This window comes from Drosophila melanogaster, chromosome 3R (assembly GCF_000001215.4).
Source record: "Drosophila melanogaster chromosome 3R".
Lineage (NCBI taxonomy): Eukaryota > Metazoa > Arthropoda > Insecta > Diptera > Drosophilidae > Drosophila > Drosophila melanogaster.
In genome coordinates, this window is record NT_033777.3 from 5,801,075 (window position 1) to 5,826,882 (window position 25,808).

General features: G+C 44.5%; 6 protein-coding genes across 15 annotated transcripts, besides 3 other annotated features; 4 read left to right on the top strand and 2 right to left on the bottom strand.

Moving 5' to 3' along the window:
• Positions 1–1,253: 1,253 nt before the first annotated feature.
• CG11000 (uncharacterized protein) lies at positions 1,254–12,184 on the top strand. 2 transcript variants are annotated; one of them, NM_001260007.1, is made up of 4 exons: positions 1,254–2,190; positions 5,147–5,194; positions 5,924–6,313; positions 6,744–12,184. In NM_001260007.1, the coding sequence occupies exons 1-4, from the start codon at positions 2,082–2,084 to the stop codon at positions 7,193–7,195; spliced, it is 999 nt and encodes a 332-aa protein (NP_001246936.1). In that variant the 5' UTR covers positions 1,254–2,081; the 3' UTR covers positions 7,196–12,184. The 2 variants fall into 2 exon arrangements, with proteins under 2 accessions (NP_001246936.1, NP_001097690.1); NM_001104220.3 differs by having other exon boundaries at positions 6,744–7,703.
• Positions 8,093–8,278: a mobile genetic element.
• Positions 12,185–12,534: 350 nt separating the features above from the next.
• CG42675 (uncharacterized protein) lies at positions 12,535–17,746 on the top strand. Of its 6 annotated transcripts, none has more exons than NM_001202252.3 (5): positions 12,535–12,863; positions 13,865–14,209; positions 16,442–16,993; positions 17,078–17,113; positions 17,175–17,746. In NM_001202252.3, exons 2-5 carry the CDS (start codon positions 14,156–14,158, stop codon positions 17,682–17,684), a joined length of 1,152 nt encoding a protein of 383 aa, NP_001189181.1. In that variant the 5' UTR covers positions 12,535–12,863; positions 13,865–14,155; the 3' UTR covers positions 17,685–17,746. The 6 variants fall into 6 exon arrangements, with proteins under 6 accessions (NP_001189181.1, NP_649593.1, NP_731012.1 ...); NM_141336.2 differs by lacking the exon at positions 12,535–12,863 and adding an exon at positions 13,593–13,775; NM_169109.2 differs by lacking the exon at positions 12,535–12,863 and having other exon boundaries at positions 13,605–14,209.
• Positions 17,720–20,366, bottom strand: Hpr1. Its single transcript, NM_141337.2, has 5 exons — positions 20,181–20,366; positions 19,430–20,113; positions 18,986–19,272; positions 18,625–18,927; positions 17,720–18,570 (listed from the first exon to the last, which is right to left on the bottom strand). The coding sequence occupies exons 1-5, from the start codon at positions 20,256–20,258 to the stop codon at positions 17,817–17,819; spliced, it is 2,106 nt and encodes a 701-aa protein (NP_649594.1). The 5' UTR covers positions 20,259–20,366; the 3' UTR covers positions 17,720–17,816.
• A 531-nt stretch (positions 20,367–20,897) lies between these two features.
• CG46303 (uncharacterized protein) lies at positions 20,898–21,361 on the top strand. Its single transcript, NM_001347780.1, has one exon. The coding sequence runs from the start codon at positions 21,007–21,009 to the stop codon at positions 21,271–21,273; it is 267 nt and encodes an 88-aa protein (NP_001334689.1). The 5' UTR covers positions 20,898–21,006; the 3' UTR covers positions 21,274–21,361.
• On the bottom strand, positions 20,952–23,458 carry Sec20 (Secretory 20). 2 transcript variants are annotated; one of them, NM_141338.3, is made up of 2 exons: positions 23,287–23,430; positions 20,952–23,233 (listed from the first exon to the last, which is right to left on the bottom strand). In NM_141338.3, exons 1-2 carry the CDS (start codon positions 23,365–23,367, stop codon positions 22,631–22,633), a joined length of 684 nt encoding a protein of 227 aa, NP_649595.1. In that variant the 5' UTR covers positions 23,368–23,430; the 3' UTR covers positions 20,952–22,630. The 2 variants fall into 2 exon arrangements, with proteins under 2 accessions (NP_649595.1, NP_001287187.1); NM_001300258.1 differs by having other exon boundaries at positions 22,453–23,233; positions 23,287–23,458.
• Positions 21,361–22,467: a mobile genetic element.
• Positions 23,459–23,540: 82 nt separating the features above from the next.
• Positions 23,541–25,502, top strand: dgrn (degringolade). 3 transcript variants are annotated; one of them, NM_001300259.1, is made up of 4 exons: positions 23,541–23,901; positions 23,959–24,370; positions 24,425–24,514; positions 24,731–25,502. In NM_001300259.1, exons 2-4 carry the CDS (start codon positions 24,277–24,279, stop codon positions 25,162–25,164), a joined length of 618 nt encoding a protein of 205 aa, NP_001287188.1. In that variant the 5' UTR covers positions 23,541–23,901; positions 23,959–24,276; the 3' UTR covers positions 25,165–25,502. The 3 variants fall into 3 exon arrangements, with proteins under 3 accessions (NP_001287188.1, NP_649596.1, NP_731017.1); NM_141339.3 differs by having other exon boundaries at positions 23,962–24,370; NM_169112.2 differs by having other exon boundaries at positions 23,983–24,370.
• A 192-nt stretch (positions 25,503–25,694) lies between these two features.
• Positions 25,695–25,808: part of a mobile genetic element that runs on past the window's edge.

Consider the following 25,808-nt stretch of genomic DNA (forward strand, 5'->3'; position numbering starts at 1 on the left):
TTCTTTTCATTCACAAAATATTGCCTCTCTAACTTTACTTTCAATTCTACGATATTAAAGGACATTTCAGGCCATACCAATTCATAATTTGAATAGGCATCAGTTAGCTAATCCTTTGTATTAAACAAAGTTTGCGAGTGCATTTTAAAAGTGACTATTTATTGGATCCTGATCCGAAATTATCAGACATTTGCTCCAAAAGAAAACTATTTTTGTTGGATTATATACTAATTTTAATTTTGCAAATCGACATGCGTTAGTCAAAGTCATTTACCAACAAGTATGGCTCCTATTTGAAACCAAAGTTATTTTCTAAAAGAGATGACTACTATTTAATTTGGGAACAAACATAGCTACATATCTAGTCTAAATGGGAAAATAGTTGCACCAGCATGTTCCCACCACCAAATCGCATACATCGCTCATACGCCGTGGGGTACGAGACACTTTGGATCCCCGTTGGGCGCTACTTAAAATCAAATTAGGATAATTAAATCGCCGTCGTGCAGGCTGAATATATTTCAATTTGGGTCACACAGTAACTTGCATAGGAAGCAGCTCGGAGCTTTCCCGCCAACGCTGGCACTACCAACATAGCCCAAGGGACTGGGCGGGGAATGGCCCACCACCCGACAGAATACCTTCTTTCACGCGGCGGCAGCTGCGTGCTGTAAAATTTTTGGAGCTCAGCAAGTGCTCAAACTGTACTAAGTACTGTTTATTTACTGGCCGCCCATTTGAATAGTGGCAGAGCGCATTATTACCGATTATCGCCGGGCGGGACAGATGCTGCCGCCCCATCCGGAGTCGCAGTGGGTTGCCAAATAAACAGGGACGGTGATGACAGAGGGGGGGGGGGGTTATGGGTGTTACTGGGTGGCTGGGTAACCTACTAGCACGGACGCACCACCAAAAAAAAGTGTCAGATAGATAGAGAGAGCGAGAGCAAGCAAAAAGGAATGAAAAAAGCTCGGGAGAAAGTTGGGAAGATGAGTGAAAGGAGCCGCGCTCCCTGTCATCTGTTGGCGGGTTCGCTGGTGTTGTTGCCGTAGGACGTTGAAGGACACCACCAGCAGCAGCCGCATCGCGAACAGCATCACCGCCTGCGTCTGGCGCTCCAGTGTTGTCCTAGTCCTAGCCGAACCGAACCAAAACGAACCGAACCGAACCGAATCGAAACGAACGCCAGCCGGAGTTCGTTTGTGGCTCGGATTCTCGATGCTCAAATTCCAAGCTCGCCAGTCGAGTTTCGGCCGTCTAACCCAGCAGAGGTGTGCAGCGGACAGCAGTTGAACCACCGCAACCTACAGCACCATCAGCACCATCAGCAGCAGCAGCAGATAGAATAGCTGTGACCACAAGAGAACAGGAGCCCTGCCCTTTGATCCACTGCATCCAATGCAACAACTGCCACCGCAATGCCCTGCTGCACTGACAACTGACCCAGCTGCAACTGTTTAACTGGCCGACAGACGGCAGAGCATCGCTATTCATTACGCGTCCATGTTTGTGGTCCACTTGTCGGACGCGGACGCGGGGAGCAGATTCCTCGAAAGTAGGCAACGAAAATCGGAAAATCGGAAATCTAATTAGCGACGTCAGTGTCAGCAATGCAAATCCATTAATTTCCAGTCATCACATCAACAACTTTTCGGTAAACATGCGTTGCTAGAGTCCTAGCAAAAAAGAAAAAAAAAAAGAATCACGAGAGTTGGGAAAATTTAACGCAGAAAAAAGGGAAAGCACTTTCCCTTCGCTGAGCGTGTGTGTAGGTGCGTCGGTGTGTCGCTGTGCTGGGTTATTGGTGTGCCGCTGTGCGTGATATTGAGAGTGTGTGTGCGTGTGTGTGCGAGTGCCTAATAACTCGAGCCTGGCGCTGACATCACTTTCACTGGGAAAGCGAAATCGAAGAACCAACCTGGAGCCCGGGAATCTGCCAATCGAGCCGCACGGCAACAAAATCAATTAAACTATCAACACTGCACGACAACCGCCAGAACAACAAAGCTGCCAAGAGCCAATTATCGAGGAAAAGCGGAGGAAACCAAACGAAGGAACGAAAGACGAGCATCGCAGCCAAGATGTTTTCCATGTGCACCAAGGTGAAATCGCGGAGTGCGGATCCGGACAGCTCGTTCATGCAGCAATCACAGCAGATGCAGATGCAGCTGCAGCAGCCCCAAGCGATGGGTAAGTGGGGAAAGCAGGAGGCGTGGGAAAATCGGGGAGAAAGTGAAACCGAACCGAGACTGAGACTGAGTCTCAGACCGAAAATGCGCCCCGAAAGGCAGTAGTCGACGTGCCCTCATTTAGCGGAAAACCCTTGAACTCGTTTTTGCTGCCCCACCCCAACGGCCCCGCCCCTCGCTTCCCTTTTCGGCCCCTCCCAGCTGCTTATTTTTCTCAATGAACTCACACACAGGCGCAGCTGCGCGTCTGTCTGATACTTTCTCTTGCCTCAGTCCCTGCACCCTGCGTCCTGCTTCCTTTCAGACCACATCCTGACCCACTCCTGCGTTGAACTTATCAAGCGGTATCCAGTATGCGGTTTCAGTATGCTGCAATTGTTGACAGTGCCACGCCCATTACCCAGCGTGCGTGTGTGTGTGCTCTGCATTAAATCATTAAGTAGAGACAACAGAGCCCATATCGCAGTAAACGGACTTGGAACCCGCTGGAAACGAGTCGAGGCCAGGATGTGAGGATGCCCTGGTTGATGCAGTTCGTCGCATGCATAAAACATGCGCTTGCACTCGCAGGACTCTCTATGTGGAAAACACAACTGAAAGGTTTATCCAGCTTAAATTTCTAGATGTACATACTAGTTATATAAGTTCTTTCAAATCTAGTCATATATCCTTTTTCCACTAAGACTACATGTTGGGGATATCCAAAGTAATTTAGCTTGGACATTTTATTTTGTGGGAGGGAGGAATTCCCTTAGCCCAAGTTTTACCTCTGAAATAAATCTATGGAATATTTTTGCGAGTGTGCGTGCTACTTTGGTATGTATATATCCAAGCCCTTTATGCACTCTGATACGAGTATCTAGCCAGGCCAGCAATTATGTCTGTACACGTTTGTCGCTGTCTTCGCCTTCAGATTCGTCCTGGCCCACTGCGAACGGGAATCCGAGTGTGAAGTGGGCCAGGTTTCGTTGTCTGTGGCAGGCACTTGCAATTCTAGCTGATTTGTCATGTGGATGTGGATGTAGTTGTGAATGTCGATGTGTGTGTGGATGCAAGGATGCGAGCATGCAGAATGCCCACATGCAAGTGCGGCTGTGTGTGCGCGTGGGCATGGCTACGTGCGGTTGTGTGCGTGCAGTGAAGTGGCACACATGATGTCCGCTGCCCTGCCTTCTTACACAAGCAAGGCAGTGTCCTTCGGCGAGCTCGTTCTCACCCCAGCAACCCCAACCCATGCAACAAACATGCCAAGTCCCTTGCCCCTGGCAGCCCCAGTTCCCAGCTCATCCTTTCATCATCTCCTTCGACACTTGGACTGCGTCTATCGTAGTCGTCTGCAGTTCGCTTGCTTCTGCTACACTTGCAACATTGAAGAAAGTCAAAAGACTGTCAACTATATATGTTTTTAAGTAATATACTCATAACTCGTGGAGTAAATAATAAACTTAAATCATTGAAAAGTATTTTGAAGGTAGAATGAAGCCCCCTTTTAGCCAGCAAATTGCTAAATCCTGATTTCTTTCAGGACCTCCTTTAGCTGAATAACAGGTATCCGATTGCTTCTGCAGCTCAACTACACCATTCTCTCTCTTTTATCATTGACCAAGACCACTAGGCCACATATATTTCTCAATGTGTATGAAAATGGCAGAGGTCGCAGGGAAAAGAAGGGCAGATGCAGACCATTTTGAGGGCAAGCGCCGTTTTTTAGCACGTCGAGCCTCGAGCGTTTTTCAAATGCTGTGCGGCCTGTGCAGGCCAATCGCATTCCATTCCCAGGCGGAGCAAATTGTCACCAGGCCACTCGGGTCGTAATCAGTTTGCTGCAAAGGCAACTTTTCGAATGGTCGAGTGCGGAAAAAATGCCAGAGAGGTCCTTCAATTCCGAAATTGCAAGAATATCACCCGAGGCACATTTAATCGCCTATCAGATTCTGGGAACAAGTTCAATGCTGGGAATTTATGAGTTATTGCTCTTATGAAATCATAAAAAGTTATAAAGTTATTCTATATTTTTGCTGATTTCTTCAAAAATCTTTATATTGTTTATATATTTTTATTGTAATAAAAAAAACCCTTTAAGGGTAAACATAATCCTACCTAATATAACTTGTTGGTGATTTGAAACTGATGGTTAAATATTACTGGCACTAGTATGGGATTTCCTACTTTTTTGAATGAACCCTTTTCCACACATATTGAGTTTAAAGGCAAAAGATATAAAGATATTCGTTCTTACTGTTACACAGTTGAGCAATATGAACAAATTAAGGAAATTAAATTTAAATAGAATTCTACACTTTATGTTGAACTCGTCGCTGGTGGCAAAGGTGTGAAATCGCTTCGGATCGGTTGCCTTTGCCATCTTTATTGAAATACTTAATTCAGTTCACCGCAAGCGTTGTGTTTGTCACTACCCCAAATCCTCCCACTCCTCCGCCTTCTCTGCCTTCTGGCGCCCACCTGCGACTCTCGATACTTGACCAAATAAATGGGATGCCAGCGGTAATGAATTTGAAATGATCGACCTGGTCCAGCCAGCAGGAGCGGCGGCTGGCTGGCTGATTGAGTTGCTGGCGATGCAGTTCCGGGGGAATTGCTAAATGAAATTCCGTGTTTCGTTTTTCGCCATTCGTTATCCGGCGCAGCAGTCGCACATGGACTCGCCCACGCTTGAAATTTTCAGCTCCTGCTTCGGTGCGTGGGCGCTTGGTCCACGACTGTCGGCTGTCGGATGTCGAATGGCGACGAAAAGGAAAGAAGTCCTTGAATGGAAAATGGGCTCCAGCTGCAGACCTCGATTCCTGTTCAATTAGTGGTATCGTGTGACTGGCCTCTGGGTACACAAAATTGGGCTATGGGCAGCGGATGCGGACTAGATGGGATTCGCTGGCGCACTTGACTTTACCCACTTGGCACTCACTCCATTCCATTCCTTTCTTCTTCTCTTTTCGCAGGAACTGGTGGAAAACAAATCAAGGGAGGCTATCTACTGCGCTACAAAAGTGAGTATCTCCTGACTTAAGTATAACTATAGCTTAGTAAATGAATCGATCGACAGATATTTCGATCAAACAATTAGATACTTCAGATATCTGAATAAATCCATAACACCTGTTAGCGGGATAAAGACCTCGTATTGCCTCGTATAAGTTATGCCTTCATAAAATCTTGAATTCCTGGTGAATTTTATAATTACCCCCTTTCGAGGAGGAATTCACCTGCGACAAGAGTAGTTGTCCGACAATTGCAGGACCTTGAATGGACGATTTAGGCCCTTTCTCTGGCTGTCAGCACGGTATGTAGGCCCGGTCCGCCCAGAGGCGACCAGAGACCCTTGGAAGAGACGACAATCTGTCAAATCAGCACAACAGCAGCAGTCCTCGCAGGCTCAGGCTCAACAAGATGACGCAGCATCCGTGGATGAGTTAGATGGATGTGGTACCGTGCAGGGGGAATGGGGTATAATCATTTCGGGGTCACATTCAAGGGTAATGCTTTGGCAGCGCCATGGATGCGTCAGTGTCATGCAAATTAATGGGATAACAATATAAAACACAGGAATGAAAGCTAAGCTGCATTTGGATGCCCTTAGGATTGAATAATTATTTTAATAATCCTTACTTCTAAACTATATGGAAAATTACTTCTTTTCTGGGTTTTATTAAGCATTGAAGATGATGAACTTATACAATTTGAATCCAATATGAAACCATGTCCTTCTGCCTTTACAGAGCAAATGTTCTGGAACCGCTGGGCGGAGGAATGGGTGGTGCTGTACGACGACTCGACCATGGCCTGGTTCACGGAGCCGGGACGCTCCTCGCCGACGGGCAAGATCCTGGTAAAGGAGGCGCCTGAGATGCTGGCCATCGCCCACTGGACCGGCCAGATACCGCGTCGTCCGCCGCTGCCGGCGGGCGTGAATGTGTCCCAGTTGATTGCCCTCGGATCGCAGCGCAAGCGGTCGAAGGTCTACTGGATGCTGGCCAAGTCGGAGCAGGAGGTGAGCGACTGGATCGATGCGATTACCAAGACCCTGCCGCCGCCGCCTCAAATCGAGCTGGTGGTGGACAAGCCGCACCTGATGAACGTGCTCCGTCGTCCGCTGGTGCGCATTAGACGTGAGTAAATCCTCCTAAACATCCGTAATCCACCCGGATACTCGTTTCGCTCAAGTCCCCTCGACGACAGGTGGTGTCGTTTAACTGATATACATATTGACTAGGGCTGAGAATTAGTATATAAATAAGTAAACTGTGCAAACCATAGATATAACAGCAATAATAATAATAATAGTAATAATACTATAGAAGTTAAAGTGAACTTTACTGAAAAAGAACTCATGCTTACAAAGATAAATATACATTTCTTTGCCATTATTAAGATACTTTTGGATATGATTGAGTCAGGTTTTAAGGGCCAGACCGAATTAAGTAACAATTTGGAGATTTGGATAAAACGAGAAATCGGTGTGATTAGTAGGCCAAAGCTGGAATTATGACCTTAGCCTTCAGTTTATATCATAGTAGAATTTCCCATTTTCTTATGCAGCGGCCACCCAGTCGGAGGTGAAGCAGCGGAAGGCGGCGTCACACGGAGCCAGCGGCAGTAAACACCACCGCTGCTCGTCGGCGATTTCCACGAAGGTGTATCGGCAGAGCCAGGATCCGCTGGTGAAGAGCGACGCGGCGGTGGCCATTCTCAGCAAGAAGCCGGACTCAAAGGCATCGCTGGCCTGCGCCCTACCCTGGGGTCACGGATGGGGATGGGCCACGCTGCCCAACGGGGTTTGGAGCGGCGGACTCACCTGGTCGCAGTGCGAGGACACCTTCACCCTGCACGCCCTGCCCACCACCCACTGCACCAACCTGATCGACACCTCCTGCAGCGGGGCAGTGTACCACACGGACATCGGAGGCTTCGACTTTCACTCCTCGGGCGTCGATGACATCGGCGGCGAGGACTTCGACTATGCCATGGACTGCGGTGATTTCATATTCTAAACTCCCTTCAGCACAACCCACCGGCACGCAGGACCCATTCGTCCTTGGCCGCAGATTTTGACTTCGATTGGAAGGAGCTCAGCAACTGGTAGTCGCTTGGGTAGTATATAATATTAGGTGTTGCTAAATGTAAGGGGAAATCGCGGCGTTCCGTATACGCCCCGTTGTCCTTGTTCCAGACGGGCTAACTATTCCGCTGTACCCTTAACATTGTGCATTGTCCTAATTGCGTTAGGCAGTTAAGTTCTCAGTGTGCTGAAACATACATTAAGTGGTATACATACATACACCATATGTAAATGTGGTTATAGCTGCGGCCAAAGAACTAGTTGTGACTGCTTCTAACAATTCCTGATATATGACGGTTGCCAATAAAACTGCCCAGGATATTAACCATCATGGCTACATGGTATTCCAAAAAGTCACGGTCAGGATTCCAACCTTTGTTGCTTAAATAATCAGATTCCCCAAAATACCAAATATGAGCAATTCTTAAGTTCAAATCTTTAAAAAATTTAACGCAATTTTATAACGAACAAATTTAATATTTTACCAATGTCACAGCTATAATGGCCGTTGCTGTAGTTTCGCCTCGAGCTATGGCTGATACACGTGTGGCCGTGTATTTATCAATATATATTCGTGTTAACCCCCAACCCACATTTGCCAACTACCAGCCACCGCCCACTGGCCACAGCACCCCATTCAGCCACCCACCCACACAACCAACCGCAATCAGCCATCGCAGTCGCAGTTGCAGTTGCAACCACAAGCATTTGAAATGCGAAAATATTTTTGCATCGCGCATATAAGTAGGCTACAACATATTTTCGCACTCGACGAGCGAAGAAATCACAATAAATAATGCAAACGGACAAGGCGACAACTAAATTAATACAGTATAATTCGCTTAGCTGCCTCGAGTACTTTGCACAATGCCTCGATGCAGGTAACTTAAAAATGCAGCTAACTTAATTTTTTTTTTTCTATTTTCTATTTTCTATTCACACAAAAAAATGGAAAAATAATGCAGATATCTTGCCGATGCAGCTAACTATCGATGCAGCTAAGCGAATTATACTGTAACGAGAAAACAACCGCAAGAGATTGAAATACTTTTGTGTATTTTGAGACTTTTGAAATTTATATTGATGCAATTTGTAATGGAAACACTTTTCAAATTGTTTTGCCATGATTTTCTAGAATTTTTGGAATCGATAGTATTAACCGAAAACCGAATCCGGAAAAAAGCCCACATCCCGCGTTCCCCGCCAAAACCCATTTTTGTGTGCAAATTTTTGAAACATTTATACAGATACAGTGCGCGTAAAATAAGTCGGTCAAGAAATCGATGCAAATTTAATATAATTGTGTAAAAGACGAACACAAAAGCAACAAAAATAGCGAGACATCCCCGCGGAGTTTTAAACTGGCGCATAGCAATTTTTATATAGAGTGTTAAACAGAAATGACAGTAAACAGGAAAACCAGGTAAATAACGAGTAATTAACGAGGTAAAAACGAACTGTAGTCGTAAGACCCACACACCGGCACACAGCCTAGTGTAAGTGTTAGCACCTAAGGCATACGATTGTCAGATTGGTTTTCGAAACTAACTCACTCAGATCGACATACCCACCCGTACTGATGTAAAGTTTATAAAACAAATCAAGCGAAACACAGAGACAAGTTAGCATCCCAGGAAAAATCACGGAGCATAAGGCCAAAGACGAGTATGTACATGTATATACAAGTAATTAGCGTTAAGAACCCATTCGAGATCACGGACATTTGGGAGCGGAGTCAGCAGCAATCACCAGTAATAATCACCCCCATCGATTCGATTTTGAATTTGATTTTGAGGAACTTTCGACACGTCGTGTGCGAAAGGGAAACGCCGCTACGGACACCTTGAGAAAATGTAACTGTAACTGTAACTAACTGTACGTTAGGGTATATAGAATCTAGGATAAGAAGTCGGGCGCCCGTTAGAGCCACACAAACATACATACATACCTATGTATATGTTATGATGATATAGGAGTATATAATAGTTGTATGTACGTACGTACCGTAAGAATGTGCAGGTTTTCAAAATGTTGCATGCCGCGTAATGTAATATACGGGTAACAGGACACTTCAGTCCCTGCGCATCTGTTGCATGTCCTTGTACGCGCTAATATACTTATACACTACTATATATTTATGTACAACCGTAAACCAGAGCCAAGCTAAACAAAACGAAACCGCAGTCGGATACCCTAACCTGAGCCCGCAGCCTTAGCTATCATACCCATCACACCCTACCGCTACCAGCCCTTTAAAGTGTCTACACACATATGTACGAGTAATGTATCTGCATGAATACAATACACAATACCTATAGCTATAGTCGGCAGACGCGATCGGGAGCATTAGAAACGTACATATAGAACCCGCCACGTAACGTAACGTAATGAAATGTAGACTAAAAGACTTAAGCAATTGTCGTTTAGACGTTAAATTAGAGCGCATTGAATGTTGGCTTATAGTTCTAGATACCGAGCGATTCAGGGGCGATGTGCGGAGCGTTAGGAACATATGTTATTAAGGATATCCTCACCACAATGTTTTAGTCTGAAGTCTAGCCGAATCGAAATCGAAATTGAATTCGAAATCGGAATTTGTTAGCGAGGAAGTTGGAAACGCGTAACCAAAACCAAAACCGAATACAACCAAACAAAAACCAAATACTAATGGAAAACAAAACGAAAGTAAACGTAAAGAAAAGTAAATCAACCTTGGACAATCACGCATACGCATGTAGGCAAACTGGATTAAATAATGTATGTAAATTGTTTAAGCCCTGGGTCGGCAGTAAAACAAAAGTGGACCGGCATAGTCTTAGCACGTCCAGCATGGAATCCTTAAGGGCTCCGTGAACTCAACTAATCTAAATACACAAAACTAAAGAAATTCACATTCGATTGAGGACTAGAGCCAGGTCATGCTTCAATTAAATGTCAATCCCCACGCTCTTCAGTTGTACCGAGAAGTACATATTTTTGTAAACTTTATTAGGAACACCGAGATCTAAAGCGAAACTACTATAGTATTGTAACAAAACATGGATGTTTTAAAACGGAAATTAAGCAAACGCAAAACCAAAGTATACTTTAGACGCAATTTTTGTAGCATAATTGTACACGTAAACTGCATTTCCGATGTTAGCTGAACAACCGTATATATATATATATAGTATATATATTACATATATGTATGTATATACAGACACCCACATACGAGCGCCAATAGAGCGAGATACACCCGTTTTTATTGTGCTGCGCATTTTCAACGTGCGGCTGAACTGTGAATTCGAGTATAGTACCCTAGATATAGGTAGAATCGGTACAAACCAGGTGGTACAGGTGGCATCGCGTGCAAAGCCGCACTTGATGTAACCGAATTATGAAATTGTAGAACCCAATCGGAAATCGGTGGCATGTCGTTGTCAGACAAACCGCGGTATCCGCGGGATACGCCGGAGGGGCACCCTCAAGCAATCGGGAGCAAATAAGAGCAACCGAGGGTAACCGGAAGCGGAAGCGGGCCTCCCGCCATCCGGCCATCTCGGCAGATGTTGCGCATACGCCCCGGCGGTCGCAGCTGCAACTCACAATTAGGCTAGTAAGTTCGCGTTGTTTGTTATCAGTGTCGTTGATGTTGATGTTGAATTGAATTGAAATTGAAATTGAAATTGAATTGCCGTGTCATTGTTAACCGTATTCAAGTTGTAAACCGACGGCGTCGGAATTAGCTGTTTTTGGGAACCAAGCGAGGCGACTTAGCAGGGCGGCACTCATCGACCCACGCAGGAGATTATACAAATTATACAAGCATTATAAATAGGTGTCCATAGTACCCATAAACATACATACATATATACATAAGCTGGTCCAAGGGGCTCTCGAACCAACTCCAACCTCCAGCCAAGTGTCGCGAACTTTTAATCCGCATCCGGCGCGCAGCCTGGCCAAGACTCTTCCGAGTCCCTCGACCATCGACTCCCGACCTCTAGAGATCCCTCCAGTTTCCCCGAACAGAAACTAGCGAAGTAACCACGTTATTCTATAGATGTGTATGTGTCTATAAATATACTTTGTAGACGTTCACTCGCCGGACGCCGCCGAGCTCGAAAAAACTGAACAACCAGCCAACCCGGGAAGCCATCGGCCAGCCAGCCAGAAGCACAAGATCTCTTCAGGTTCGGGTTACACCCACTCGAGCCCGGAGCAAGTGCTGTCATTCTCTTGGCCAACTGGCTAGCTCAGCTGGCCAAGTTAAGAGAGCGGCGCAGATCGCTCTCACATGGTTTCAAAACCGCAGCCCAACAACCAAAACAAGCGAACAATGTACGAATAATTATTATGAAACGATGAGCAAATAGACGCTAAGCGAACAGCAAGGAAGCCATCAAATGAATCAGCCAACGAGCGATATACGAAGCTCAATTACCCTGTACATATTATTTTTTCTCAATTTCGTACTTATGACTGTAGAAATCTGTTAACGCAATAAACGAGTTTGGATCTTAATTTGATTATGAAATGTGTAATAATAGGTTGGAAGAGCTATTTCATAAAAATTGTATTTGTGTTTAATTATCATTATAAGTTTTGCTCAGCACTTACGTGTTTCCAAAAATTAACCAGATGGGGTAATTGTTATAATGTACAATAAAATGTTTAGATTTGCATATTTATTATTATGAATATTTGTATGATTATATTTTTAAATACGTATACTATAAGCTTGTGAGCTTCCCAACTGAACCCCCAACTATGATTAACTATTGTTTGCCAATCAAATGCTAAAAATACAGCTCAACCATGTTTTGATTCGATGACTTCAAAAGGGGTTGATGCAGAGTTAAAGGCGGAAAACATCTGCGAAGCGTCAGCGTTGATAAATGTAAAACAAAGCAAAAAGCAAATAAAGTTTAGCAACAACATCTGAGAGAAAGAAACAAAAAGCAGTCATCGAGCGATAAATACATGTTTCTCTTCGCGGCACGCACATGCGAGTATACATACGTATGTGCAGTGCACTGGGTTTCTGGCCAGCAGGGGGCCTTTGCAAAGGCCCAAAGCTTTGGGAGGGGGGCTCTCCTTGCCGATAACTTGACTCACCCGACACGCCATCATCCACAGCCACGTTCACATCCACTGCCACGGAACAGATCAGTTGGCGGTGCAACGTTCGATGTCGCCAACTTCGCCACTTGTTCGGGCCGCTCATCGGTGTGGTGTGCGGCGTGTGTGAGTTTAGAATCGGAATTGGATTCGGAATCTTGTCTCAGTTAGCGCGCAAACTTCTAAGCAAACAGTCGCCAGCGCGGCGCTCCTCAAAACCCTCAAAATAGTCGAAGACAGACCCGCGAGGCACACGCGGCGTATGCGTAATTACAGTCCGTCAACAGCTGGCCAGTTGCCCACAGAGGAGCCACCACCTATCCTGCGGTGACCCAATTCAGGGCTCTCCGGCTCTAAAGTTGTATCCTCGTTTAAGTGCCTCCTTTGTGTGTCAATAAACTCGCGTGCCCGCTGTCCACTCTCCAGGTCAACGGAGCGAAGCCAATCCCAGCTGGCCCAGTCCGGGTCACACGTCGCTCCATTCAGCTGCTAAGACGGTGAGTTCGATTCGCCAGGGTATGCAAATCGCAGCTCCAAGCACAAACAAAGCCGGCTCAGTGTTGGGATTAGTCAACGCGAAGCGACGTGTGCCAAACAGCCGAAAAATACAATAAACCAATGGTATGAGAAAGAGCGAGTGGAGCCTAAGGAAGTGGGGATACGGTGACTTTTGTATACCCTACACCCATATAGATTTGATTAAAAAAGATTTATCCTCTAGCATTATAAATGTGGGCTTAAGCAAAATGATTTAGACCAAATATAAATATTTCTAAAGGCAGAATTAACATATCATGCAAATAAGTTTTTACCTTATTGTATGGCGTTAAATTATTCGAATAAATGCATACTTTTAAATGCCATATGCTTTTAAAAATGTGGTCCAATAAATTTAGAGCTCGGATAAACTAAAATATAAGGTATACGATATCGAGTTTTTAATATCATCATACTATATGTTACAATCATTTAATTTTTGAATGTTCTACTTTCGTATATTGATTTTTGTGTTGTTAAGAATACATTTTAGTTTGATTTACTAAATAAATACTAAAGATAAACGGCATTTAATATTTCAAACATTTTACAAATGTCTAAGAAATTCGATACGATTGAATAATTAAAAAACCCCGGTTTTGTCGACTTATCTTAAAACATTTTAAAATCCGCTTGAGTAATTTTGATTATGTCAACATCAGTAGGAGCTCCTTGCTTTCTCTGTCTTTGTTCAATCGATTCAGATTTCGGCACCACATAGTGTTTAAGATCTATTGGCAAATTTCAAACGTATTTTCCTTACCTTTCGCGAGTTTTTTCGGTCTAGATTTGTAGTTTTGTAAATACGATAACCGTTTACTTTAATCGAAGTTGTTCGTTTTTGGCGAGATAAACTGAATTCAATTGGATTGGTTTGTTCATTGATCGCACCGTATTAGGAGCGGCCATCGGCCCACAATTATCTGGGCACGGTTTCATCGGTTTCCACTTCCACTTCCAGATCGCCACCCACGCCCAACCACATCCACTGACGCCTCCTGGCGACATTTACTGGCCTGCCTCTGCTGCTGTTGCTGCTGCCGACGACGATTTGTTTGTTTTGTGCCAACTTTGATGACTCACCGGAGAGACTCAGACTGGAACTGAATCTGAGACTGAGTCTGAGCCGGGTCTGCGGCAGCTAAACAAGCTCAGTCGCGTCATCACCTTGACCAAAGCCCACACACGAGCTCTGCAGCAATCGCATCGAATTCAAACGACTGCCATCGCATCGAACAGACTCCATTTGGCAATGGCGTCACAAGGTTCCGGAGATATGAAGACCTCAAGGCTGGCGCAAATGCAGGTGAGAGTCGGTTACAGTTCCAAATCGGAATTAGGGTCCGTATTAAGTTGCATAATCGTACCTATTTAGTTATCAGTAATTTAGTTTAGCTGCTTTCTGAAGTTCGAACTTTGAAAATGTACAAGATTTAGCTCTTTCGATGAAGAGTACTTCCTTCTAAAGATCAAAATCCTGAAGAAGAAAACCGTTTATCTTGTCATACAAAAACGACTAGTAACGATCCTTCTAGCACCTTCAACATACAAAACTTATGATATAAATAATAAATATGAAATATGATTTATATCAAAACACTTACTTGACCACTGCACATTTTCAAATAAACCTAAGGAAGTCGATTTCTGCTCTAATTTATTTAGTTAGTAAACCCGAAATATATATATTTATTTATATATATATATATTATTTAAGCTACTTTAATTTCCGTGAATAGCCTTATATGGTCTGTAGTTTTTGGTGAAGTTCTATTTCGACTTCTTTCGATGAAGTTTTTTCCCAGCGAAATGACAGCTAATTAAATTGTATTCGCCGCTGCTCATATTTGGTAATGGGAACTTTTGGTTGCCCCCGCATCAAGCATAGACGCTCCTTGAATGTCATATGTTTGTTAACTGCGAACAGGGGCGTCGACAGCAAAAGGGGCCAGATCATTTCCACGCAATTAGCTGTAATTAGTTTTAGCCCAACTACGTCACTGCACGAGTATTAGCGCTCAATTTCCAAAAAGGGTTGACATTAAGAACGACATTGGGAAATCGAATGAAAATAGAAAATAGCTATATATTTCATTTCATTAATTAATTAATTAAAAGTTAATAAACTTAGTAATATTACCTAAACGTATATATTTATACAGATTGCCTAGACGGATCTCTATTTTTAAGATGATACTTTAAATTGGCTTGCCTTAAATTTTTAAAAATTCAAAGGTGCTTTAGAACTTTGAGTAACTTAACCAAATTAGATGTATGTACATATGTACCATATACAATACTTTTTTTTGAGTGTCCATCCAGCCAGCTATGGTAATTCATCAATCATAAAATTTACATGGGAAAATAGTTGCTCGCGATTTTTATCGCTCAAAGGGGCGGGCGGATAAAGGACAATGCGAAGGTCCTTTGTCACCTGGTCGCGGCGCTTCCTTGGCGGCATTCAACAATTGCCGAGCATTTGGGGAAGGTCCTATATATATACATATATATATATATGTATTCCCATGTGGGCCGTGTCCTGGCAACGTTGCAGTCATTGATTTTTTGTTGTTATTGCAAGCCAATAACAACAAAAGCAAGCGGGCAGCTAAACAAAAGGACAGCCAGCTAGGATTTCTCGAGTGTCCGATATACACAAAGGACTTGCATTTTTTGCCCGGACAACTTGCCAGGTGGCCATGGCTGAGTTCGAAGGCCACTACCAGGACACCAGAGGCAGAAGACAAGCGCACTAGTTGAAGGGACAACAGCGGGAAGAGCATGCCCACAACCACGTCCACATCCACACCCACACCCGCACCCACACCAATATCCCTGCCCGCGACCCGTTCCCGGGCACAGGATAGGGTTTCTTTCGCCCAGGCGGGTCGGGTGGCTAGGAGCTTTATGTACTGGCGGCACGTAAGTGGGCACGGATTTATTCGCTGGGGCCTGGAGGTGGCACCAAAAGCGGGGGTGACACCTCCCCATCGCCACAATAGACGAGCAAACACACCGAAACCTGTGCACTTAATGACTCCACTCGGGGGAAGTGGACGCGCTAATGTCCAGCCCCAGTCCCGTGTGCTTAGTTGTCACGCGCTCTCCGGACCGGAATGTTGCAAGCGACGGACGGGGACGAGGACGTGGACGGAGAGCTGCTCCAGTACGACTTCGAATCCGAGCTCGGCCAGGATCACATCCTGCCCCTGAAGCTGAACGAGTCCTGGGCAGCAAGGCGCCTCATGGAGGCTTTGAGTCACCTGCCACCTAGTGGCAATAGCAGCACAAATTCTGCACCCGTAAGCCAAAAAAGAAAGCAATTTTGAATTCCATTTTGCAACAGAAAACATTTTTTTGAAAATTAAAAAGGGTGAAATTACAAAGCAATCAGTTAAATGATGATTGATATTTTAAATGTTTTCGGTTTTCACGAAAGGCTAATTGAATGGAAAGTCTTTTATTTTAAAAAGGTCACTAGGTTTTGATTTGAAAATTATAAGCGAATTATTTACAACAAATGTGCTTCAATTTTCAGATGCGTTTCCAGCAGCGCACGCAACAGGAGCAGGAGGTGCGTAGGCGGGAGCTGATGAGCACGAAGTCAAGTGCCGAGAACCTGGCCACTGGAGCACCCAGTGCCGCCACCACCAGGTTGATCGGGAATGGGAAAGTGCGCCAGATGTTCGACGAGCGCCGCCGCGGGGCGGGCATTGATCGCAGCAATCCCCTCAAGCCGATCGGCACTCTGCCCTCGCCACCCGCCCAAACAAAATCTCGCCCGCAGCCCCCAATGCAGCGTCTCGTCAAGGGCGTGGCCGACTTGACCATGCGGGATGCACCAAATGCACCAGGCAGGAGGATCACTAGTGACAGCAATAACAATAAGTTCGCCACGCCCCGCGGGACTTTGAATCGCAACCTTAAGCCCGTGGTCACCCGCAAGACACCGCCGGCCCAGGAGACCACGCTCCACCAACGTTCTCCCGCGCCACAACGCAGTCCCAAGATTCAGGCGACCCAACGAGTAAGTGGAGGAACCGGTGCTGCCCCGACAGCCGGTCGTCTTTCGCCACCATTTGTTCGACGGGTAAGTAGCATCGACGTGGCACGGAGGTGTCAGTCTCAAGCTAAACATATTTGGGATTTATTTTAAATGTCTGTTTCCAACAAGGCGGAACCCAAATCACCAGTTAAAAAGGTCAACATGGTGAGTATAGCAGAATAATTGTCGGCAGTGGGCGTATAATAAGATTACCCTTCGCTACCAGGACACAACGACTGCAATCCCAGAGGGCACCGCTTTATGCCGCTACTGCGGACGCCACTTCAACACGGATCGTCTGGCGAAGCACGAGGAGGTGTGCCAGCGCATGCTGACCACCAAACGCAAGATATTCGATGCCTCCAAGCAGCGGATCGAGGGCACCGAGGCCGCGGCGTTCAATATGAAGTCGAAGGGCAATCGCAACCGTTCAACTTACAGTAGTGCTGCCCAGCAGAAGGGTCTGACCACTGGAGTGAAGAAGAACAACTGGCGTAAGAAGCACGAGGACTTCATTCAGTCGATTAGAGCGGCCAAGCAGGTGAAGGCGCACTTGGCGCGCGGCGGCAAGTTGAGCGACCTGCCACCACCGCCACCTTCGGAGAATCCAGACTATGTCCAGTGTCCCCACTGTGGTCGCCGATTCAACGAACAGGCTGCGGAGCGTCATATCCCCAAGTGCGTTAACATGGTGCACAACAAGCCCCGTAACGGTCCGCCGGCCAAGAGGCGTTGAGTGGTGATTGGGAATAGATATTCGCCCATTCTTTTACTTGTGATAAAGAAGTTTTATGATTGAAACGAAATTATAATAACTAGGGTGGGATCGGCATGGGGATGATGCTAATCAGAGAGCACCTCATCGTCGTTACCGGAGGCAGAAGGCGGCAGTGGATCCAGATTTTTCGCGCTCAATAATCGCCTTCACCGCTTCGGCGGCCTTATTCATCTCCAATCCCTCTAGCATGTACGCCCAGTTTTCCAGGGTGGCGTCGTCGTCATCGGATATCCAGTTTGTCAGCATCTTAACGCAGGCCACGTTCGCCGTAGGATGCTCCATTTGAAAGAAGAGAAGTTCATCGTTGGTGAAGCCAATCTTCTTTCCCACCTTCATCCATGGCTCGCCTATAAGGGGCGCCACCTCTTCGATATGCTCTTTGGTAACCATAAGGGGTTTCTCGTGCGCCGGTACCTCATCCACCTCTTCCACCACAGGTTCGTTGTCCTCTACTTCAAGATCCTGCTCTGGTTCACCGTCCTGAAGGGCGACCGTAGCATCCTGCTCGCCCTCCGTATGAACGTTGTTGACCGACAGGCCAAAATTGTTCTCAGAAGAGTTGTTCGATAAAAGGGCAGCAGGTTTGGGCTCTTTGTCCCGGATGAGACGTTTGCGCACTTGCTCAAGATAATCGGAGATCTTGCTCGATGGCTGAGAGAGCGACGTAAAGAAGTGCGGTGTTTGGCGGGCAAGCAAGCGCAGAGCTCGCCACTCAAAAGCGGGATCAACCTTTTCGTGCGGCGTTTCTAAATATGTCTCCAGCAGCGGTAGGAAGTTTCGCTGTTCACTTTTGCAGGCCTGCAAGTTATCTGGAGAGTAGTTCCACAAACGTGTTAGGTTGTCACTGGAAGTGAAATATTTTAGAACTGGCTTAGTTTGACTTACGTTCGATACTTACTTTCCCAAATAAAACTTGCCGCTGCGGGAAGCATCGCGCAGTGCATCGCCCAATGGACGGCGCGGTCTTTTATTGGGAGTTGGCTTCGAGTCCTCTTCGCTGAGAGTTGGTTCCTCGGGCTTCTTGAATTCCTTGCAGCCTTCGTTCTTCCAGTTGTTCCACATCTCTTCGCGGGCCAGCATGTGATACACTGTCCGTGAAAACCGCTTACCGTACGGTGGTGTCTCCTCTAGCAACTTATAAACACGCGACTCTGTTTCCTTGATAAAGTCCGCCTGGTCTGCAGTCAAGGTTTGAGTATCACTGAAAGTACAATCATTAAAGTTTGTTCGTTTTCCCTGGACTTTCTTCATATTCGAACCTTTTAAACTTTACACTGACTTGCAGGTACTGAAATAGAATTAGAAACTGCACCAGAACAGCACGTCGAAAATTAGCGTCGGAGAGCTGCAGAGCCAAAAGCTTGGGATTGGTTAGAAACTTGGCGAAGAAGTGATTCGCCTTGATGACGGAAGACACCGCCGTGGTGTCTACTGCCTCCTCGTCCACATCCATTGCTTGGTCAGTACCGCTCGCATTTTCGTTGCTACTTTGGCGCACGTCTTCCAGCTTGAAGCTCGAGAAGGACTGTAGTATGTTGTCAGCGTGCTGGAAGGGGAAAGTAACAATATATGAATATGAACCAACATGGGGCAGGATTATTAATAACCAATATTTATGAGCAAGCTAGCTGGCAAACATCTTTGATCTCTTTCCAAGATATATATATATTCTACAATTGTAATTGTGCCAAGCCACTGCTTACCATCTGGAACATCTTCCACTGCGGCTTATTGTAACACTGGTTGGGATTTCGGAAAAAGTCCTGCAGCGACCAAAACTTGCAGTACAGGTCGTAGTCGATCTTTAGGGGGATGTCCTCAGCGGTATCCTCCAGCTCCTTGTTGTCGCTTTCGTCGTGGTCTTTGCTGTCCAGACCGTACTCCGTAAAGTTGTCCAGGTTGAATTCGGAGACGATGTTGAGGCCAGACCGCTCCGAAAAGGGAAAGAACTTTGAGAGGAAAAGCTGGATGCGGCCACAGAAGACGGTGTTCTGGGTGCGCGAAAGTCGACGCAGCAGGTCGTTGCACATGCGTAGAATGTTGTTCTTGCATGAGGAAAAGAAGATCTCCTCCTTCCACACCTCCACCATATCCTCGACAAACTGAAATATCTTCTGGCACTTGTCCAGAGTGACCACGTCGAAGGTGTCGATCAGCAGAACCACGGGTATGGTGTTGGACACAATCTCGGCCCGCGTGGCTTCCACGGAGAGGCGTACAAGCTCTCCAATGCGACTCACATCTTCGTCCAGCCGCTTCATCAGGAGCACGCGGAACGCGTGGTCCATGGGTAAGCGCTTGTCGTGCTCGGTGTTGGCCGGGAATCTATTGTACTCCTTGACCAACAGCTCCACTTTGCCGTCGGTGATGGCCAATTCAAGGGCTTTCTGAAAATTATTATTTTCTATCAGATCGGAACATTGCCGGTTTCGGGGCCATTCATCAACGTTTTACCTCAAACGCCGACTGTAGCGCAAAGTAGTTGGCCAACTTCTCCGGAGCCGTGTTAGCCACTTCTACGGCGGTGCTCATATTGATTTAAATAATATTTTTGGCGACAACAGATAAAAACAATAAACTAATTTGTTTTTTCAATCAAAACATCACGAGTGCTGCCAACTCGTTTTGGTTAGTATATAATGCGCCGCTATAGTACTTTAAAGACCAAAAAATCGATGACAAATCGATTATAATTTTTTTTAGGCGCCTGTAAGTTAGTTTTTTTAAAAAAGTGTTTTTTTTTTTTTGTTAGCAAAATTTGTCCTTTTGCACCACATAAACCTGTTTTTGAAACACCAATTAGGTAATGAGGGTTTTTAGGTCCTATTCCTTAGAACATAATACTCTGTTTGTAAGCTTTTTTTTTCTTATTGACCCGAAAGACTTTTAAAAAAGCAACTACATAATATTTTTGTTAAATTGGTAACAAATATAATGAAAAAATATATTATTTTATTCTTCACTGCGATAAATAAAAATTGCATTTTAAATGCATTTCTCAAAATCGAATTTTTCTTATTAAACGTCAAAAACCACACATTGAATAAACTTTCATCATACATCAATTTAAAGGCCGAATGGTTTGTAGATAACGATAGCATTGAGCTGGGGCACGCGAACACTCCCGCTATCAGCTATTCCGACAATCACGCATAGATTTCAGATTCCAATTACTTTCCCACTGTGTGCGAGGTCGCACAAGCTTCATAAGTGCGCCAGGCGTATACAATGAGAATCGGGTACGGCTTTATTCCAAATCTTAAGCTCAGGCGAAGTGGCCATGCGCAAGTCGATTATATACATTCTGCTGTGGATTCTGGGGCTAAGCAGATTCTGCAGCAGCTCTGTGCTTAAAGAATTTTTTCCCGACTACAACTACCACAGGCCTTCTTGGTTCCAGTTCTATCCTGACTATTACAACAGAGGTTATTCCCAGCCACAGCCAGAAAGGCCTGCAAAATCGGCGCGGTCATACAAGGACATCTGCAGGTTGGTCAACACCAACGGATTCACAAACCCCGGAGGAGTGCCTAGGTGCCCTTACTAACTTGCTTAACATTTTTATCTACATATACAACACTCATATATTCTAAATAAAAATAAATTGCATTTACCATACTATACTAGGCTGTACCAAAGACACTAGAATAACAAGATGCGTAACGGCCATACATTGGTTTGGCACTATGCAGCCACTTTTTTGGTGACGGCCAAAATTACTCTCTTTCCGCTCACTCCCGCTTAGAGCGTAAGAAATCTAAAAATATAATTTGCTTGCTTGTGTGAGTAAAAACAAGAGACGAGAACGCGTATAAGTGTGCGTGTTGTGCTAGAAGACGATTTTCGGGCCGAAATCAATTCTGATCGAAGAAACGAATTTACATGGTACATATTAGGGTAGTTTTTGCCAATTTCCTAGCAATATGATAAAATAAAAAATTTTTAAAAATTCGCGCCCTGGCTATTATAATTTTAAAGCTTTTTTAAATTTCTTTGTTAAAATCGCCGCTCGAATTAGCTACCGTTTACACATTTGTATTTATGTTTAATTCTAATTTGTCTCTCATCTGACAATTTTTTAAAACCGAAATATTTTTTTTGAAACACTTTTAATGTTAATGTTACATCATATTAAGTCAAATGATTTAATAAATATACTAAATAATTAAATATGCAATTAAATTAAATTGCAAAAGTAATATCAAAGACAATAGAATTATTCTAGTGTCTTTGCTTTGTTCATATCTTGAGGCACGAAGTGCGGACACAAGCACTCAACAATCATTGCCTTATTAATTTTTCACACGCCGCAAGATGAATACTCTAATGACAAATATTCTTATATAAATTCATTTTTGAAATTTATTTTTGTGATAATATGTACATAGATTTGACTATTTCTAATCTATTTTCAAATAATAATAACGTTAAGGCAATGCAAAACAAGAATTTTTCGCATGGTGCCAATTGATAAAAAATAATATAGATTTAAAGCCAAAGAACTTCTAAGGTGAAGGGCATATTTTGTCAAATTTACAATGCATGTGAATACGTGTGCACACATACAGATGTCTGCTATCACTTTGTGCGTTGAAAAGAGCTGTTCGCTGTAGCGCTCTTCGCTCTCTCGCTCTCTAACAAAAATTCGAGAGAGCCTGGAGCCACCTCTAGAGCCACGGCCAAAAAATCGTGTGCCAAAAAATCGTATGGCGTTACGCATCTTGTTATTCTAGGGTCTTTGGCTGTACCACGTTTACAACTTAGGCAAATCACTAAATAATATAAATATAGGAGCTGTGCTTACAAGGTATGGTCATGTGCTAAGCTTAATCTAGCTATACCTAGACAACAGAAGCGACAACCTTAAGCTATTTTGGGAACGGGTTTTGTCCATTTGTGGAGTCTTAGAAGAGTCGCTTTTGGACGATGTAAAAGACACAGGCGAGGAACAAGGAGAAGGCGAAGAAGAGCAGCATTTTGTCAGTGCACTCGCGTCGTCCGTACTTTTTGAGCAGCTTGCCGGACATGCTAATGCTGCCGGCCGTGTGGTGCAGTTCGTCGCTGGTGGCCTCCACATTTTGCGACGAGGCCACGAGCGTTTCCAGGGTGATGGCGCTCTTCTGGGTGGTCTCCGAGAGGTGCCGCGATATAGCCAGCATCTTCTCGGTCACGTCGTTCTCCTGCGAAACCAGACTGCCCTGGTTGTGCCGCGCCCGTGTTGTGGTTCGTTGGCGTAGCTCACTCTCGCCGGTAATGGCCATTAACTCCTCCCGATTGGCCTTCTCGATCTCCAGCATCGTGGACACGTTTGCTTTTCGGAACGCCTGCAGCGTTTTGGAGAACTGATCACGGTGGTCGTCCACTTCATTGGCCAGCGCAGAGTCTGCCGTGTCCCGCGCCCAGTCGTCCAGCCGCTCGATGCTTTTGCGGATAGCAGACAGTTTGGAGCGGCCCGCTTCGTTCAGCTCCTCGAGTTCGGCGATGGAGGTGCGGCTGTTCAGGATGTCCTAAAAACAGAAGCTCGGTAATGAGGGTTTCTCTTCAGATAGCGGAGACTTACGTGTATTATTGCCTTAGCCTGCAGATTGTTATCGATAAGGTCCTGCCGTATGGCCTGTAATGTAAACGCATCCTTGTCCATGTCTCCAACTTTGTTTTGTTTCGAAAATATTCTATTATTCTGCTTTGGTGACGTGCATTTAACGTTAATTCCCGCAATTTTCTAACACTACCACGGCACGGTATATATCGATGGCATTTAATCGCCTAAAAAATATCGTTTACATAGTGATGGTATGGTTTTGTAATGTCGACATATTTATATACATTTCTTATAATTATTTTGTTATCAAAGAATTTCGCCGAAACGGAAATTTTATTTTTAATAAATTATTGATTTTTATTGAATTACAAGTGTCATTCTAAACAGCATTGTATAATACCGCAAAAATCGATAGTCGATCTTAAATCCTTGTTCCCGAATGTCCGTAAAGTGTCATCTTTAAAATAACCGAATGGTCGCGTGAAAGGAGGAAACTATTTTGCACATTTCAATCTGCACTAAAGCACATGTATATCTGGGTTCACCTGCTTTTGTCTTTACTACGAAATCATTTCACAAGTTTCCTGGTCATTTGTTGCTCGAACAATGTCAGATTCGACTATTTTCCGTTTTGTAAGTATACCCTGGACTTTAAACTAGTTAATTCCGATTTATGATTGATTTATTTAGTAGAACTCATCCATTCTTGATCAGTCAGCGGACAGCAACGTATCCAGTTCGAGCTCCAATTCCAGTGTATCCGACTCTTCTGTGGACTCCCATTCATCCATAGAATCCAATTCGGGACACAATACATCCGTGGAATCTCAGTCATCCGCGGAATCTGATTCATCCGCTGATTCCCATTCGTCCTTGGAACGCCCATCCCCAGTGGAGCGTGATTTATCTGTGGAATCAGACTCATCTTCAGCCACCAATACCAGCGAATCTTCAGTCGGAGAAGCTTCAAACCAACTGCAGTCACCGCAAAGCAATAACCCCTTAAATATGGCTAACTTGTCTGTCTCGACTGAAGATGCTCATTCGCAGATCAGATCACTTACCCAGGATGTGATCCAGATGGAAGCAGAGTTGGATCGCAGTATGTCACTCCATAATCATTACGAAGTTTTCTGTTAATTGTTTCATATTTCAGTGAATCGCTACTGCGAGGAAGTTGTGGCACAGATTGACACCTTCGCCACGAGAACCTCAACGCCAACAACTCGTAGAATTCGCCGCAGAAGTAAGTGCAGATCAAAATGAACGCATCTGGGTTTCACAATGAACAATGTTTTTAATTCCACAATAACCAATGACATAGTTCTTTCTATAACCCTGCCGGGTTACTTACTTTTGAAGGCAAAATTTATCTATATTTTTTAAAATTTTGTGAAAACCAGATAGCTTTCGCGGATAGAGCTAGCAATAAACCGAATACCGTTTCTTACTTTTTCCGTAGCGAGTCCAGTAGAAGTGATAGATCTGTCCCATTTGGACCGTGCACCACCTGTTCGATCCGCTCGGAATCGTGATCCCGATGCTTTCATCGATCTATGCACCCCCGAAGGCCCAAGAAGTCGCACAGTGAATCTTCACTCCAACGACTCCCTCACCATTCTGCCACGTCGGTCAGCCGAAAATGACCCGGTAGTGGATCTCGACGTTGCGTCGCCACCAAAACGCGTTAATCGCGACATTGATGAGTCCCAAAAAGAGGAGTTATACAAGTGCCCCATCTGCATGGACAGTGTATCGAAGCGCGAGCCAGTGTCAACCAAATGTGGACACGTCTTCTGCCGCGAATGCATCGAAACAGCCATCAGAGCTACGCACAAGTGCCCAATATGCAACAAGAAGCTGACCGCACGTCAATTCTTTCGCATTTACTTGTAAGTTGCTTATACTATTTCACATTTTTTGCTCTGTGAGCCTTAATATAATATAGTTTAAAAAAAAACGCTTAACTATGTTAGAGACGGCAAATAATGTCTGTTCTTGTGATTCAGAAAAAATTAGTTATTTAAGTTGTCCTATGTAATCAGTGGCGCCCAAAAATATTTGAATACAACTATAAAAACTAAAGACTTCACTTTTGATGTATGAAACCATCTCAGGCTAGAATAATATAAGAACGACCGAAAGGAGTGTCAAAGTATTATGTAGGCATTTTTCCAAACGCAATTTAACAATGTAACATACATATAATATAATAAATAAAATGGTCCCAACGCATATCAACAGGTTTGTCTCAATCTCATTTTTTATTGTTGGCTACTATTTTTTGAGACAGAAGTCAGACATGGAATTCTGAGATCATTAAAGGGTCGATAAAACAGGATAAATTGGAAACAGGTGGAACATGAAGTGTCTTTAAAGAGACTTTTTCCCTCCAATTTTGTATATATATAACAATATATTTTTTTTTTTTTAAACTTCATTCTATTTATTTTGGTTCCAAAAGGAATCGTTCGGTCAATTCCTCTGAACTTAACCTTATGTGTGTATAAAGGTATATTAGACCAAGTGGTTTCTTAATT